The sequence below is a fragment of the Sus scrofa genome, chromosome 13 (genome assembly GCF_000003025.6).
Source record: "Sus scrofa isolate TJ Tabasco breed Duroc chromosome 13, Sscrofa11.1, whole genome shotgun sequence".
NCBI classification, from domain to species: Eukaryota; Metazoa; Chordata; class Mammalia; order Artiodactyla; family Suidae; genus Sus; species Sus scrofa.
Window position 1 is genome coordinate 147214720 of NC_010455.5, and position 16940 is coordinate 147231659.

Consider the following 16940-nt stretch of genomic DNA (forward strand, 5'->3'; position numbering starts at 1 on the left):
TGCATGTGGACCTCCATAACCACGGGAACCAGTCCTCTGGCTGGACTGATCTGTGCACCTCGAGGAACCTGGGCCGGCACTGTGCTCCTGCTCTCTGCACAGCAGTGATAGGGCTGGGGCTTCAGGGCCTTGAAGAATTTATACTCTGGTTGGTGGAATGTGACATAAACATAAGCCAAAAAGGTAAATCAAGGAAATAGATAAATTCCAGGTGAGTGGTGCAGACAGTAGGAACAGTCTTTAAAAGGAGAAAGTGATGGTTTAGGGCTAGAAGAGACTTGGATGCTGTAGCTGAAGAATAACTCAGATTCTAATAAGGGGGAGAGGAGGGGAGGGCTTCCTGGATGGGAAGGGTGATGTAGGTCAGGGCAGAGGAAGAAATACGAGTGAGTTATTCGGAGGCAACATCCATCTTACAGTGCTCTGGTGAACACAGCCTGTACATATACCTTTTTTTTTTTTTCTTTTCTTGATTCTCACTACTTTATGAGTTGGTAGGGAAGTGGTTCCATTGTAAAGGTGAGAAAGCTAAGGTCCAGAAGGTTAAGTGGCCTTGTTGAGGTTACGGAATAGCCAAGGGTTGAACTAAGACTAAAATGCAGGACTCCCAGTTTTGACTGCAATCCCCTTTCTCTGTACCACTCTGCCTAGGTTCCTCTCATTTCATGATGCAGATTGGCTATAGGGCAAAGAGGTCATGCAAGGGAGGTATAGCAGGAAAGTTTAGCAAGGGAACCCAAGGCCAGGCTGTGGAGGGAAGCTGGGAAGTGAGTCATGCTAAACGAATGTCACCTCAGGAGTGGGTCAAGGCTTCCTTGGGCAAAGGGCCTGAGGTGAAAACAAACATCAGAGCTCTTTATTTATTTAAGTGCAATTCCCACTGGGTATCCATGGCCCAAGGCTACTGTGTTCAGAATACTTGGAAGAAACTGCCTGGAAGAAAGAATGAGGTTCTGTATGACTATATATTCCCTAAAATTCTCAATTATGCACAAGGGAGAAAAAAAAGACCAGAGGGAGCTTCGAGGACTCTTAAAATTATGTCGTATCAGTCTGTCCATGGACGAGGGTCCATAAATGAAATGCAAACTCTGTATGGATTTGAAGTTACAGACGCAAGTAATCATCAGTAATCTAGCATATATTCTAAATAAAGCCTAATTCTTCATTTAGAATAAGGAGTCCAAAATCACTACCAGTAAATCTTACCTTTGTTTTTGGCTATTTTCTGTTCTCACTTAAATAGTCACTTTATATATTCAAAATAACACATTTGTGAGCAGAGAAAAGCCAGAAAGAAAAACCCAAAGCATACCACCTAAAAATAAAACTCTAAGATATGGGCTACCATCAAAACCTAAAGAAATATTTTCAAAGGTCGAGTAGCTAATTAAAAATAACAAACAAAGCAAAGGTACCATCACTATATCTTTTAATAGCCACCTTAAATCTTTTTTTTTAAAGCTAGGTATGAATCCATGAATAAATTAGGGGAAATTTTATTATTTTTCCTCTTGGGAAACTATATTTCTAAAACAAGCATTTCCTACCCACCCTGTCCATCTGAAGAGGCATATAAACACAAAACCAAAAATAGATGAAATCATGTGTACTTTAAAATAAATAACAACCTGCGAAAAAAATAACTTCATCCTGGAAAAACCTTTCTTAATATCCCACTCAGAAGCTGTTGAACTCACTTTGATTTCCATGAAGGATAGTATTTTGTCAAGCACAGAGAATTCTTAGACGGGAAAGCCTGCAGGCAGCAATAAACACATCTGTGACAGAGAAAAATAAACAACAGGATGAGCTGGGACCAGATTTATTACCATTTTGATGAAGTATTTGATAAAGAGGTTAACGGCAACTTCCCCTCTGAAACATGCTGAGACAATAGCCACAAACTTCAGAAATATTTTATAAGGTTAGATGGGTAAGTAGAAAAGTGGCTAATAAATTTGAATTGGTTAAATGCAAGAAAGTGTGTAGAGGCTGGCCTCTGAGCTGATGATGAGCCTGAAAAGGGTGACTCGACAGTGTTTACTGCAGATGTCAGCCTAGTGAACTATTTGGGGTCGAAGAGATCAACAACTACCTGGTTGGTCTTCATCAGAATAAAACTTCATGTCCTTCCACCTCCAGGGTGAACAGCATATGTCCACGCACACATGAGTATGGCACACAGTTTGGTGTCTGCTCAGGAAAAACCTGGTAAAATTGGAGAAGGCTCAGGAAAAGGCAACAAAAATAATCACAAGAGTGAAAAGGCTTTTATATCAGGCTAGATAAAAACACTGAGGCATTCTTAGAGTTTAAGAGGAGCCCTAAGAGTTCCCATTGTGGCTCAGCAGCTTATGAACCCATCTAGCATCCATGAGGATATGGATTCCATCCCTGGCCTTTCTTGGTGGGTTAAGGATCCAGCCTTGCTGTGAGCTGTGGTTTAGACTGGCAGCTGCAGCTCTGATTCGACCCCTAGCCTGGGAACTTCCATATGCCGCAGGTGCAGCCCTAAAAAGCAACAACAACAACAACAACAAAAGTACCTTTCTTTTACCCAAAATAAGGAAATATATGTTTTCTCAGGTAGCTGGTGACTAAAATATCTCTTTCTATTGCTCTTTTGTTTCCCCAGATGTTAGGGGTTCAAAGAGAGACACAGGGGCTAGGCAAAAAATACTGGGTTTGAATTGGAGAGAAGTCTGAACTGAAAGAGGAAAATCCATCCTGCTGGAGGACTCCAACATCAAAGACATCCACCACAAGCTCTGTGCAGTTCCAATATGACAATGATTTCATTCTATGTGACAAAATTGGGCCCAAATTCCATCCTAAAAATTCTTTGCAAGGTTACTGAAAAAAGATTCTAAACCATTGAATGTCCTGTAGTGCCCAAGGCCTGGCTCTGAAACTTAACCCTGTGAGACATGAAATAATAGTAACCACTGAACTCATGAATGTCTGACCAACCAATTAAGGTAGTGAAGATCAAAATAAAAGAAGAGAGCATTTGGAGGTCCCGCTGTGGTGCGGTGGGATCAGTGGCATCGCTGCAGTGATGGGACGAAGGTTTCATCCCCAGCCAGCATAGTGGATTAAAGAATACGGCATTGTGGCAGCTGCAGCATAGGTCTCAGCTGTGGCTCAGATTCAGTCTCTGGTCCAGGAACTCCATATGCCATGGGTGGGTCGGTGAGGGGAGGGGGAGAAGGCAGGGGGAGTCCTTTCCAAATGGTCTCTTTTTGGCCTTAATTGTGTTAACTATCCAACAAAACAATTTAGTCTGGTTTCTTTAGCATAGGTGTCAGGCACTGCCAGTCCTCTATTCCAAATCATCCCTTTGGATATTGCCTCAGTGTGAAACTAACACTGTGAGTTAACATTTGCTTGCTTTTACCCTCCTCCTCCAGCTGATCACGGCTCCCAAGGCTGAGAACAACATGTATGTACAGCAGCGAGATGAGTATCTGGAAAGCTTCTGCAAGATGGCCACGAGGAAAATCTCCGTGATCACCATCTTTGGTCCTGTCAACAACAGCACCATGAAAATCGACCACTTCCAGTTAGGTATTCACTTTAATTATGTTATTGTTTTTCTCATGGCTCAAGTGGGGCACACCTTATGGGAGAGGTTGGTGAGGAATCGGAAGGAAATTCAAGAGGGCTCTTTTCTGGTAGTTAACAAAGGTCAGCCTGCCTAACGCCTTGTATAACCATTCTGGATGGTTCTGGTTGTTTGGGCATTTTATTTATTTATTTGCAGCATGTGGAAGTTCCTGGGCAAGGGATTGAATCCGAGTCATAGCAGTGACCCATGCCATAGCAGTGACAATGCGGGATCCTTAAGCACTAGGCCACCAGGGAACTCCCTGTGTGGGGCACTTTAAAATGAAAAATTTTGCATGCCCTCTATGCTTTGAAAGTCGGTAAGGTAGAGGAGATTGGATGAAGTGTTACAGTGTGGGGAGACCCAAGAGAGGTATTCTGACACTTTCTTTTTGGTCTGGATCCTGGGTCTTCTTGCCTGTGCGCAACATCTTCCACCCTCCTGCAACCTCTAGGCTGTAGACAACGCATTCACAGATGGGGTCCCGCCAGACCCTCGGGAGTTCTTGACTCTGGCAAGGCTGGGGAGGGAGTGAACCAGGACTGAGAGAAGCCATGAAGCTAATGAAAGTCATTGGAAATATGGACTGAACTGCGCCCACGTCCTTGTGGAAAGCAGAAGAATTTGGCTGAATGTAGTTTTCACAATTTTTCATGTTAATGATGCGTGTAAGGTGTACAGCTCAGCACTGGGCAGCTGAGGGCTAACTCATTGCAGTTCTCCTGGGAACCTTGCAAGCCTTACTGTGAGTGGCTATGCCTCATAGTCAGAAGCGCTAGATCTAACCCACCCAGTTTCTTTCTTTCTTTTGTTCTTTTTGGCCACACCCATGGCATATGAAATTCCTGGGCCAGGGATCAAATCCAAACTGAAGCTGTGACCTAAGCCACAGTTGCAGCCATGCTGGATCCTTAACCCACAGTGCCAGGCCAGGGATCAAACCCATGTCTCCACAAAGACAATGCCAGATCCTTAACCTGCTGTGCTACAGTGGGAACTCCCACCCAGTTTCTTTTATAACTATTCCATCTCTAGAGCTTTACTTTTTTTTAACTTTTTTCTTACATGGGTTCTGTACTTTTGTTTATTGTTGTTTCAATTATAATGAAAATGCTTCTTCTTGTACTGTTTGCACAGTTTGCATATTTTTCATAAAGTATATTTCATCTGAAACCACCTAAAAGAATATAAAACATACTTTCCCCATTAGTTAACATTTAACTACAACACATAATACATGTTACCTCACAGATTTTTCTGGCATGTGATCTTGATATAATTGAACACATATCAGTTGTAATTATGTCATGATAATGTCCATTTGATTATAATATAGCCTAGCTTTCTAAGTCATATATTTTTATTGTGGTAAAAACACAGCATGAGATTTACCCTCTTAACGAACGTTTAAGTGCGCAATACAGTATTGTTTACTATAGGTACAATGTTGGACAGCAGGTCTCCCAAATTTATTTAGGTATGAACTTCAGTTATGCATTCCCTATTTTTATTAGCTCACCTTTCCCTGAGATAGTTCCAAACAAAAATAAATAACATCATTATTTCCAACGTCTTATCATAAGTCATAGTAGATCCATGATTGTTTTGTGAACATTTATCCCTGTGCTGTGTCTATACTATGGCGGGAGAACAAAAAAGAGAGAGAGTGAGAGAGAAGAGTGTGTGTGTGTGTGTGTGTGTGTGTGTGTCTCCTTACCAATAACAACAATAATCATACAAAGGGAAGACACAAAAAAAGTTCTAGAGTCATACAAACAGGTTCAAATCCATAGTCATAATGTATTTGTTGTGTGACCTTGGGAAAGTTACTTTCTAAGTCTCAGCTTAGAACATAGTTATCCATTTAATAAGGTGAGGATTTAATAAGATCAGGATGTAGATACCTCTCACAGAGTAAGTACTCTTACTGTGGTCATCACCACCACCATGATCTGACTGGCATCTGGAGATCTGTGAGGTGTCATGGGACTAGAGCATCCCTAATTGAAAAATCCTTATTGGTGCTCTCTGCTAATTACACAATGTTGACAGGGAACCTTCACAATTGCTCCTCACGGTCAGGCTGTGTTACTACTTTTGGTGATAAAACTGAAGCCTGAGGGCCATATTACCAAGCCTCATATTTAGTGGTTAACTGATTTCAACTATTGGCTTCCTGGATTTTCAAAGAGTAGCATGAGCCAGTGAGTTTGGTTGTAATCCAGACGTCTAAAGAGGAAGTAGGTATTCAATCCAGTACAGAAACTGATGCTGGCTGGTGATGAAAGCCTTCCTCCGCCAGGTGTTCCCACTGTCAACTGTGTAACCCACCAACTCACGCAAAGAGTTCTCATTCTTTATTTCAGAGAAGTTTGGAGAAATCATTATATCTTCCACCTCAGCCTCTGTATGGTCCTAACTGTTACAAGCATCTGGTGCTGCTTTGGCCGAATTTTAACATTAATCCTGCTGTTTTTTAGACATCTGGATTGAATATAAACTGTAGAGGGCTGAGGTTTTCTCTTCTGCCTTATTGGAAATCAGGTATTGTGATTTGGGTGTTTGCCACTCACTGAATGGCAGCTTGGACATGATTTGGGGGGCCTTTTATTTTGTTCCTCAACTAATTCCTGGAAGGCCTTTCTCTCCTTGTGTCATGTCCCAGGTTACCCTTATGGGAAAGGCTGTGGTACTTTCAGCCAAGACTGGGAGTCAGCCATGGGAAAATAGGAATTGGCATGCGCCATGGTCCCAGTGAACCAATCTCCAGCCCTGACCGATTTTCAGCTGGAAATCTATCAGATGGCCTTACTTTCCTTAAAAATAAATCAAGTATTCTCTACTCCTCCAGACTTTTACTGGGCCTTAAAAGCAGAGGCCCATATCCAGCTACAGTGTGGGCTGTTTCACCAGCTGGTCCATCTTGCTAAATGTATTTGAACATCGATGATGGATCTGCAAACACCAGGAAACTTTAAGATTTAATCATTATCCTAACGAAAGTTATTCATGCTTGGGCAAATTCCAGGGCAGAAGAAGCGCATCTGGTTTTGTCAGTCCAAAGCATGTTATATGTGAGGGTTTAGAAGGACCTAACAGAAAAAGGAAAATTAAAATTTTTAAATAATTTAAAAATTAAGTTTAAAAAAATAGAATGACCTAACACATAAAGGTATTCTTAATTGTTAGATGTTAGAAATATCAATCTGGGAGTTACCATTGTGGCTCAGTAGTAATGAATCCAACTAGTTTCCATGAGGATGTAGGGTTCAATCCCTGAGCCTGCTCAACGGTTTAAGCATCCAGCGTTGCTCTGAACTGCGTGAGCTGTGGTGTGGGTCGCAGATGCAGCTCGGATCTGGCATTGCTGTGGCTGTGGCGTAGGCCAGAAGCTGCCACTCCTGTTCAACCCCTAGCCTGGGAACTTCCATATGCCATGGGCGCAGTCCTAAAAAGATATAAAATAAAATAAAATAAATAAAATAAAAAATATCAATCTAAGATAGGAATATTGGTGTCTATGGGAAAGACTTGCTGGAGAAAGGCACTTTATTACAGATGAAAAGAGAAGTGGGAGGAAAACACAGCAGGCATGTATATATAGATATACATATATACTTACATGATTAGCAACTTGTAGAGATGAAAAATATTTTGATGCTGGTACTGATCACTAGATTTTAAGGGCTAAAACACAGGACATTTTTATGGGCCAAAGGCAGCTCTTTGATAGCTTCTTTTGAAGGAAGGAAAAAAGGGAGGTAGAAGCTTGATGGAGGGTGGAATGTGGCCACATGCAGAGAAGGTGTTGACTCCTTATTCGTATGAGTAAGGAATTCCTAGGTGAATCTCTAAAATAACTTTTATAAGGGAGAATGGTAGAATACGTTTCAGCCTGAAATACTCTTCTGTCTTTGATGCTGTTGAAGGGACTTGTTCTTTATGGACAACCTCATAACCATAAAAAATGCTGCTCTCCCTCTGGAGCACCTGAAAACTTGACCCTTTGCCCCAATCCCTCCTTTCTTCAGTGGTGACAATGCCCTGCAGCTGCTTTCTCTAGACCCTGCTGCCCTGTGCTGGGAGACAAAGCTGGCTGAGTGATCAGATTTCCAGACACTGCCCTTGGGGTCCCTCTCTGTTTATTCAGTCTTTGATTATCAATCACTCCGTGCCCTAGAGGCTAGAGAAACTGTCCCCTAACTCGTCCACTCATGCCATGCCACTGCCCTTTGCTGCCTCTAACATCAAGTGTATCAGTGTCAAGATCAACCCCTGACAATCAAGGGGTGAAAAGCACCTGATAAATGTACAAAACAAGTGCTTAAAGAATGTGGTGGAGGGATAAGCTCTTCCAATTGCAGTCATCACAGATGGTCCGCATGAGAGAATTTTGAGAAGTGAGTGGACTTGAAGGAAGGGCCTGGAAACTGTAGGTTTTTTTGATAGATGATGGCTCTATCAAAAGCACTTTTTTTGTTTTACTCATTTTTTTTTTTTAAAAAGATACATTTTTTTGGATCCAAAGCTACATAGAAAGGCATACATGGACAAGTCTTACGCCCATTCCTGACCCTTTACCTTGAAACTCTCTGCCCCCAGAGAAATATTTACGATTCCTTATTTATCCATTTAATGCTTTTTCATGCAAACACAAATAAATGTAAATACCTATATTCTCCTTTTTTAAACAGTAAAATGTTTTATTATCTTGAGTAGCAAAGACTTTTTTTTAAATTGAGGTATAGTTGGTTTACAATGTTGTGTTAGTTCTAGATATATAGCAAAGTGGTGATTCAGATACATATATATGTGTGTGTGTGTATACACACATTGTATTATATACACACATTGCGTATATATAGATATATACACACAATGTTGTATTAGTTCCAAGTGTTTAACAAAGTGGTGATTCAGATATATATATTAGATTATTTTCCATTATAGGCTATTACAAAATATTATATATAGTTCCCTGTGCTATACAGTAGGTCCTTGTTGTTTTCCCTTTCTTTTTATACAGACTATAGTATATTATGTATACTGTTTTGCATTCTGCTTTTTTCACTTAAATTTTTTCCTGGAGATCTTTTCTTGTGAGTGTATACAGAGATTGTCTTCATTCGTCTTCTTCTTTTATTTTTTTGCTTTTTAGGACCACACCCACGGCATATGGAAGTTCCCAGGCTGGGGTCAAATCAGAACTACAGCTGCCGCCCTATACCACAGCCACAGCAACACTAGATCCGAGCCACATCTGTGACTGTACCACAGCTCATGGCAACACCAGATCCTTAACCCACTAAGCAAGGCCAGGGATCGAACCTGCGTCCTCATGGATACTAGTCAGATTCACTACTGCTGAGCCACAGGGGAACTCCCACATTTCTCTTTTTATGAATAAGAGTGAACAACTTTTCATATGTTTCAGGAACACTCTTGCTTTGTTTTCAGTGTCCTTTGCCCATTTTTTCTATTGAGATCTTTTCAATCTCAACTTATAGGTATTCTGTATCAATTAGAATAAAAATTCAGACTCCCACTCCACAATACTGACTCAGTTTAGAGATGGGGTCCAGGAATCTGTTTTTTAAATGTTGCTCAAGTGATTCTGCTTTGCATCTAGGTTTGCTCTAGAGCAGAAGGTTGGGCATAGGGTAGAAGGGAAGGGGGCACTAGAAATAGAGATTGGCACCCAATATTAGAGGATTTCCAATACCAGGACAAATAATTCAAATTAGTTGGTCAATCATGTGGAGTAAATAAAGATTTCTAAATATATTTTTCGAATCAATTTTAGATAACTTTTAAGGTGTAGTAGTCAGTTTCTAGGGCAGAAAAGCAGCCTGGCAGGACACATTCTTCATAGATGAGACAAACCACTCCTTCTAGGGATCAGATGAGAGCAGCAACTTTGTGATCAGGCATGGCCGGGGCAATCCCATCTATCTATTTAATCCACTCACTCATCCCACAGTGGGGTGCTAGGCAGCCAAATCACCCATTCAGAGTAAAATAGGAGCAAGTGGATCAAGGACAAAGTTATTTAAATTTATTCCTTTCCAATCAAAAGGAAGTAAATCCCATAACTGGAAGCCAAGATTATCCTAACTAAAATAATGTACTACACACTGCTTAGCAATCCTGGGAATATTCTTGAGATAAAAGCAACTCAGCTTTGTTGGAGCCTTTGCCTCCAGATGACTCCAGTGCACAACCAAGAGACTCTTGGCCTGTACTGACTTCTTGAGCAGGACAGTTATATTTTAAATGCCTTATGAATATGTTTCAGTTATGTTGGACATTACTCCAGGACAGAGTTTAAGATATGGTGCTGTGGCATAGTGAATCACACTCAAGAGACCAGAATGCCAAAGGAAAATAGAGTTTATTACTCACGGGCCCTAGAGGGGAAACTGCAGCACATCTCACAAGGCCATGGGAGGGACACCAAGTTTTGGTCAGGAAGCAGAAGCCAGAATGAAAGGAGAACCTGGATTATGGCCTTTATTTGGGGTTTCCATGGGAAAGATAAGGCGAGCAGGGTGAATAGCTGGATGGGCTACTTTGAACAGTTTTGGTAGGCTTGACACACTAGGGTGTTTCCTAATTGCCCAGTATCTGGCCCTGGGACCACTGATTAAGGCAAAAGAATATTGCCCCCCCCCCGGGGAATGGGCCAGATAGACTAGATAGGGCTCTGAATTAATAAGGTGGCATAGAGCTGCTTCCAGCTGAGCCCTTTGCTATCTCTAAGAACTGGCTAGCCCAAGGAGGGGCAGACTCTCCCTAGCCAGAAGGATTTTTTAAGATGTCAAAACCTCATAATATACAGTTAATTAAAAATGGGATTAATAAAACTGAAAAGACCTCATACATGAAAACCCAAATTTAGAAAAAAATTATATATGATGTGTTTTCTCTACACTTAGCAGGGCTGTATTGAATGCTCACAAAATCATGAGGGTTTGGTGATGGGTTTCCTATGAGAATCTAGGATGGCTTACCTTCTTTCCTCTATCCTTCACTAATCTCTTTCTTCATGTGATATCTTTCTTAGGGGAGAGTTTTCACATTACCACATCTGTGCTGAGTGCTCACTGTGGGCCAGGCTATAAGGATACTGAAGAGGATTCGAAACTCAGTCCCTTTTGTTGAGTTGTTCATAGCTAGTAAGAAGACAGACATGCAATCAGTCAGTTAGCAATGCAAGATGATAGTCATTGATGTAAAAACTTTTATGAGTGCACAGGTGAGGTAAAGACAGGTAACTAGGAGTTCCTATGTGGACAAGAATAGGGGTAACATTTCAGAAAGAGGAAGAATGTTTCTAGAAAATAAAGGGCTAGAGCATAATGTATAGTCTCTATGGTCTTTTTTTTTTTTTTTTTTTTTTTTTTGGTTTTTAGGGCCACACCTGCGGCATATGGAGGTTCCCAGGCTGGGGGTCCAGTTGGAGCTACAGCTGCCAGCCTATGCCACAGTCACAGCAACAGCAGATCTGAGCTGCATCTGTGACCTACACCTTAGAGCAACTCCAGATCCTTAACCCACTGAGCAAGGCCAGGGATTGAACCCACAACCTCATGGTGCCTGGTCGGATTCGTTTCCGCTGTGCAACGACGGGAACTCCCATAACGTATGGTCTTAAATTTGGACTTTATACTGTGGGACAGTAGTTCCCTGTCCTTAGTGTTCATTACCATCACCCTGGAAGCTTATTAAAATGCAGATTCTTGGACCTCACCATTAGTGATTCTGATCCAGTTGATCTGGATCCAAGGATTGTAATTTTAACATGTGCTCAAGGTGTTTGTGATGAAGGTAGACGATGGATCATACTTTGAAAAACTGCAGGAGACTGGGAACTTCTGAAGCAATGGGAGAGCTGAAGTGGTCCTGGGACATTAAAAGAATAGCCTGCATTTAGGGTCAAGAGAATGGGAGGAGGAGAAACCGTGGACATCACAGAAATGCAGCAGTCACAGAGAGAGGCCTCAGACATAATGGCTGACACACAGTGGGTGCATAATAAGTTGTAATTGAAGCTGAATTTTTCTGCAGTATCATTGCTGTCTATAGTCAGTCGTGGAAGAACAAATACATGAACAAATACGTAAATTCAGAAATACCTGAATTTAACACTGACTTTTGGAGATGGATTTCTTCAAGGATGGGAAGTGAGACATGTTTTGCTCCTCATCAGCACACAGCAGAGCTCACCCTTCCTCCTGTTCTTCCTCAAAAATCTTAGGTTCAGGAGCAGCTTGTGTGGAATGGCCAAACCCCACCAAATGGGCTTGCATCTCTGAATCATTTTAATCATTTTAGTTGGATCAAGACCAGGGGGACAGTTTATAGGATGTGTTCTGAAGAATGTTTGCTTTTAAGCCCTGTCACCCTTGACAAGGACTAGAGAGCTTTGGCAGAACTTGGATAAATTTAGTAAGAAGCTGCCAATTTTATATTGCTTTCCCAGACTGAAGAGAACCTCTTGTTTGCCCAGCCCTAATTTAGACGGAATGCAGAGTGGAACAGAAACTGTGTTGGGAGCAGGCAGCTGGAGATGAGGGCTGGCCTCACGCATACCCTCCTCAGAATTCAGCCAGAGGTGGACTCTGTTTTGCTCTAGAGTGCCCCCCATTCTAGTTGGATCCAGTGTTCATCAGGGCTTTCATTGTTCTTCTTTCTCAGATGTTCTCAGTACAAACTTTCAAGATGTAGATATTTCTATAGTGTAGATATTTCTGGGAGTTCAAAATGCTTCATGTATCATTTTTATTTCTATCAAATCATTTCAGAAAATACTTCCAATGAAAGGAGAATCCAGACCATGAAGCTGAATTTTTTGCCATGTCATAGTAGTACAAAGTTTGGCTTAAATCTTGATCCTGGTCCACTTTATCCTTGAGTGTGACGTATTTTGTCAAAGTAGTGAGAACATAGGATGGGAGTGAGGTCGTATTACCTGAGACCTAATCCTCACTCTGTTATTAATTAATTAATTATTTATTTATTTATTTATTTACGGCTGACCATGACATGCAGGTGTTCCTGGGCCAGGGACTGAACCTGCGCCACGGCAGTGATCCAAGCCAATGCAGTGACAACACTGCATCCTTAACCTGCTGAACCTCCAGGGAACTCCTCCCTCACTTACTACTTTTTGTGTGTGTCTTTTTTTTTTTTTAGGGCCACACCCACAGCACATGGATGTTCCCAGGCTAGGGGTCTAATCGGAGCTGTAGCTGCCGGCCTATGCCAGAGCCACCGCCACACCAGATCTGAGCCACATCTGTGACCTACACCACAGCTCACAGCAACACTGGATCCTTAACCCACTGAGCAAGGCCAGGGATCAAACCTGCAACCTCATGATTCCTAGTCAGATTCATTTCCGCTGTCCCACAACGGGAACTTCTCCTCCCTCACTTATTAATTAGCAATATGAACTTGAGCAGGTTGCTGCCTCTGCAGTTTCTGTGATAGGTTGGTTCTCTGGGAAATAGACTCTGATTTGCATGCAGTAGGTTAATGGGGAATATTGTCAGAAATAATGATGGGTGAGAAATAAAAGATGACAAAGCGAGCATTTGAATATAATGCAATTGCCCCTTCAGAGTTGTTCACTTTGAGGCAAGGAGGACAGCTTTTATATCCACTCCCTCCCCCACTGCAGCAGACATTGAAGGTGGGCTCTCCTTGTAAGGGTGTGACTTGGGGAAAAACAGAAATTGCTTTTCTAAGGAAAGCAATTTTCAGAGAGGGATTCAGTTGGTAACTTTTTTTTTTTTTTTTTTTTTTTTGTCTTTTTTGCTATTTCTTGAGCTGCTCCCGTGGCATATGGAGGTTCCCAGGCTAGGGGTCTAATCGGAGCTGTAGCTGCCAGCCTACGCCAGAGCCACAGCAACGCGGGATCTGAGCTGCGTCTGCAACCTACACCACAGCTCACAGCTGTGCCGGATCGTCAACCCACTGAGCAAGTGCAGGGACCGAACCCGCAACCTCATGGTTCCTAGTCAGATTCGTTAACCACTGCGCCACGATGGGAACTCCATCAGTTGCTAACTTTCAAAGCAGCCTCAGTTCTAGCGGTAGGATGTGGGCAGCACACCAGCGTGTCCACTACCATCCTTAGTTTCATCCTTGGTAATATGACTGGGTTGGGCCAGATAACATCTATAGCAGTTATCTACTGCCAATAATAAGGCTGTATAATAAAGACCCACACACACCTCAGTGGCATATGACATTAAACGTTCATTTAGTCACAGTCTGAAAGGTTCAGCTGATTTAGACTTGGCGTGGTAGACTTGCCCATGGGGTTTTCAGTCAATTGCTGGTTGGCTAGGTGGTTCTGCTGATCTTGGCTGGGCTTGCACATGTTATGGGTCAACTTACTGTCAGTTGATAAGGAGTGGCTCCGGCTGAGATGAGACCAGAGTAACTTGGCTTGACTTAACCCTCCAGAAGGCTAGTATGGGCATAATCTCATAGCGTTGGCAGAAGCAACAGTAATCCCAAATGTACAAGCCCATTTCTAGCCTCCGTTTGTGTCACTTGTGCAAAGGTTGGCTTACCCTGGCCAAAGCAAGTTGTATAGATGAACTTTGAATTAAGAGGCAGAACAACTCAACTCATCCACCATAACAGGCAGCTATAGTTACTGGGCAGAGTATAGGGAAGAGTGAATTGGGACCATTTTTGAAATCTACAATCTCCAATTTCCTTTCATCTCAGCCATTCAGTGGTTTTTGTGACTTCATATGTTAGGTAGATGTTAATGTTCTAATTTTGATTCAATTAGGAGTTTGAACTCTGTCCAAGTTACTTATCTCTGAATCCAGCACCCAGCACAGAATCAGCTCAGGACACTGGCAGCAAAAGCAAAAATGAATGTATGTTGAAGATTGAAAATAGCAGTTGCTAGGTTCAAAATAAAATCTGGTTTGTAAAGTCTTAGAATCAGAACATTAGTTGTTAAAGACAAATCAGTTTTTTTAATGATTTCCTATATTACTGTCATCGTTATTAATTACAAAATAAAATATGCTCCTTGTTACAATTTAAATAATTATGGACTTACAGAGAGTAAACAGTGAAAGTTTCTACCTCACCTCTTCTCACTCCCCAGAGGCAACCACTGTTATCAGCTGTATGTCCTTCTGGACTTTTTCTTATGCATATTTCCATTTAGACGTATTTTCTTTTGCTTTATTTCCTTTTAACCAAAAATAAAGTCACACTATGCATTTTATTCTGTAAGTAGATGTTTTTATTCAATGAGATATATTAAACACAAACCAACACATGACTTTAGCAAATTTTGTATTAATTTATATTTTATTAATGACAGAAAAGAATGTACATTTAAAAATAGTTTAGGAGTTCCCTGGTGGCCCAGAGGGTTGAGGGTCTGCTATTATCACTGCTGAGGTTTGGTTCACTGCTGTTGTGTGAACCTCTGCTTCCTGCAGGTGCACTCAAAAAAACAGTTTATATGTGTAAGGCATATCATTTTTTATTGCAGACAGTGCTTGGTCCTCATATAGGCTCTCAGCTCTCATGGTGTGGGACCACTTGCATGAAGAACTGTTATGAATTTAGGGAAGAAAACAGATTCTTCCCCCTCTTATTCTGATCTGCTTGAGAGAAGCAAGTTCCTTGTTCATATACTTTCAGCAATCCTAATCAAATAAACCAAAGTAATAATTAAATTGTAACTGTCCCCTTTTTATTAATAAAAGAGTAATAGTCTGTTGTACTCAAGCTGTATAGCCTCTGTATCTACAAAACTGTGGTTGTTTCTACTGCAATACTAGTCATTGGGTAACAGTGTTGATATTAACTGATAGTTTCCCTTCTGTGATAGATCTATAATCACATATTTGCTAACTTTAATTCTTGCACATTTAAAAAAATACGGGGGATTATTTTGCAGATAAAAATGTTAGTAGGGGAGGTCCCGTCGTGGCTCAGCAGTAACAAACCTGACTAGTATCCATGAGGATGTAGGTTTGATCCCTGGTTTGCTCAGTGGGTTGGGGATCCAGCATTGCCATGAGCTGTGGTGTAGCTCACAGACGCAGCCTGGATCTGGTGTTGCTGTGGCTGTGGCGTAGGCTGGCAGCTGTAGCTCCGATTTGACCCCTAGCCTGGGAACTTCCACATGCTGCAGGTGTGGCCCTAAAAAAAAAAAAATGTTAGTGGGGTTGAGGAAAACACTGACTTTTATGGGAGGGGAGAAGTAAATAAACAAAATGCTTTCCAGACATAGTAGTTTTCCAGGTTCATACTTCCCATTAACCAAGTGGGACCTTCAGGAACCATTCTGAATTATAAGTTACTTTTTAGGGCTTGATGTTTGGAAAAATACCTAACATTAAAAACTTCCATAAATTCAATAACATTTTCTTGAAATTGTATTCACTCACAAAATTTGTATTATGAATAGCTTGATTTTTTTTTTTTTTTTTTTTTTTGGAGCCAAATGACCAGATTTGAACAGACTTTTTATTTTCCTCTGTAGCAATGACATAGTCCATTGAGTCCCAAAGTGATTCTCTAGTAAAAGGGAGGAACAGATACCAGTTTTAGACTTAACCAAATAACTAAAACTAAAATAAATTTTAAAATGAGGTAAAACAACTAGAAAATCTGGGTCTAGCCCCCTGGTTAGCTAGGGTGATGACTCATTTCCAGGTGAGTTGACATTCTTCCAGGGATGACTCAGCAGCTTCACTGGTTCCCTACGACCTGGGTGGGCAGACATGGGGCTTGATCATCTTTGGAAGAGTGACTTTTGAAATGAGTTTACCTATTCATTTGTTTCTATGTTTATTAATCCACTGGAAACTTTTGTTCAAACAAAATGCTAGCTGAATATATGCAACTAACAAAAGCTGTTCTAATTAACTCAAGATGGAGGCTCGCAGTCTCCACCCTTTCATTTTCCACTGTTTTGTCACACCCATATTTATTCACATTTCATCTGCCTTAAGACAACGAGAAACCCATGCGCGTGGTGGATGATGAGGACTTGGTAGACCAGCATCTCATCAGCGAACTGAGGAAGGAGTATGGAATGACCTACAATGACTTCTTCATGGTGCTCACGGATGTGGACCTAAGGGTCAAGGTACAGGTTCCTGTTTTGAATGATTCAGTTCCCTTCCTTAGGAGAACAACTCAATTTTTTTTCAGTGAGTCTATTATACATATGAGGACACACTAATTATTTCATAAATGGGAAGGGTTTGCAATGGTCCAAAGAGTCCACATTGTCCTGTAGAATTTGTGTCTAGAAATGTGGTCAATCGAAAATACT

The 16940-nt window shown here is 41.4% G+C and overlaps 1 protein-coding gene across 1 annotated transcript in view; it reads left to right on the plus strand.

Annotated features, from left to right (window-relative positions):
* Positions 1-16940, plus strand: part of CCDC80 (coiled-coil domain containing 80) — a 41421-nt gene that overhangs the window by 11387 nt on the left and 13094 nt on the right. Inside the window, exons 3-4 of the mRNA XM_003132680.4 lie at positions 3414-3570; positions 16615-16751. Coding sequence (XP_003132728.1) covers positions 3414-3570; positions 16615-16751 — 294 coding nt within the window. The remainder of the gene's footprint in view (positions 1-3413; positions 3571-16614; positions 16752-16940) is intronic.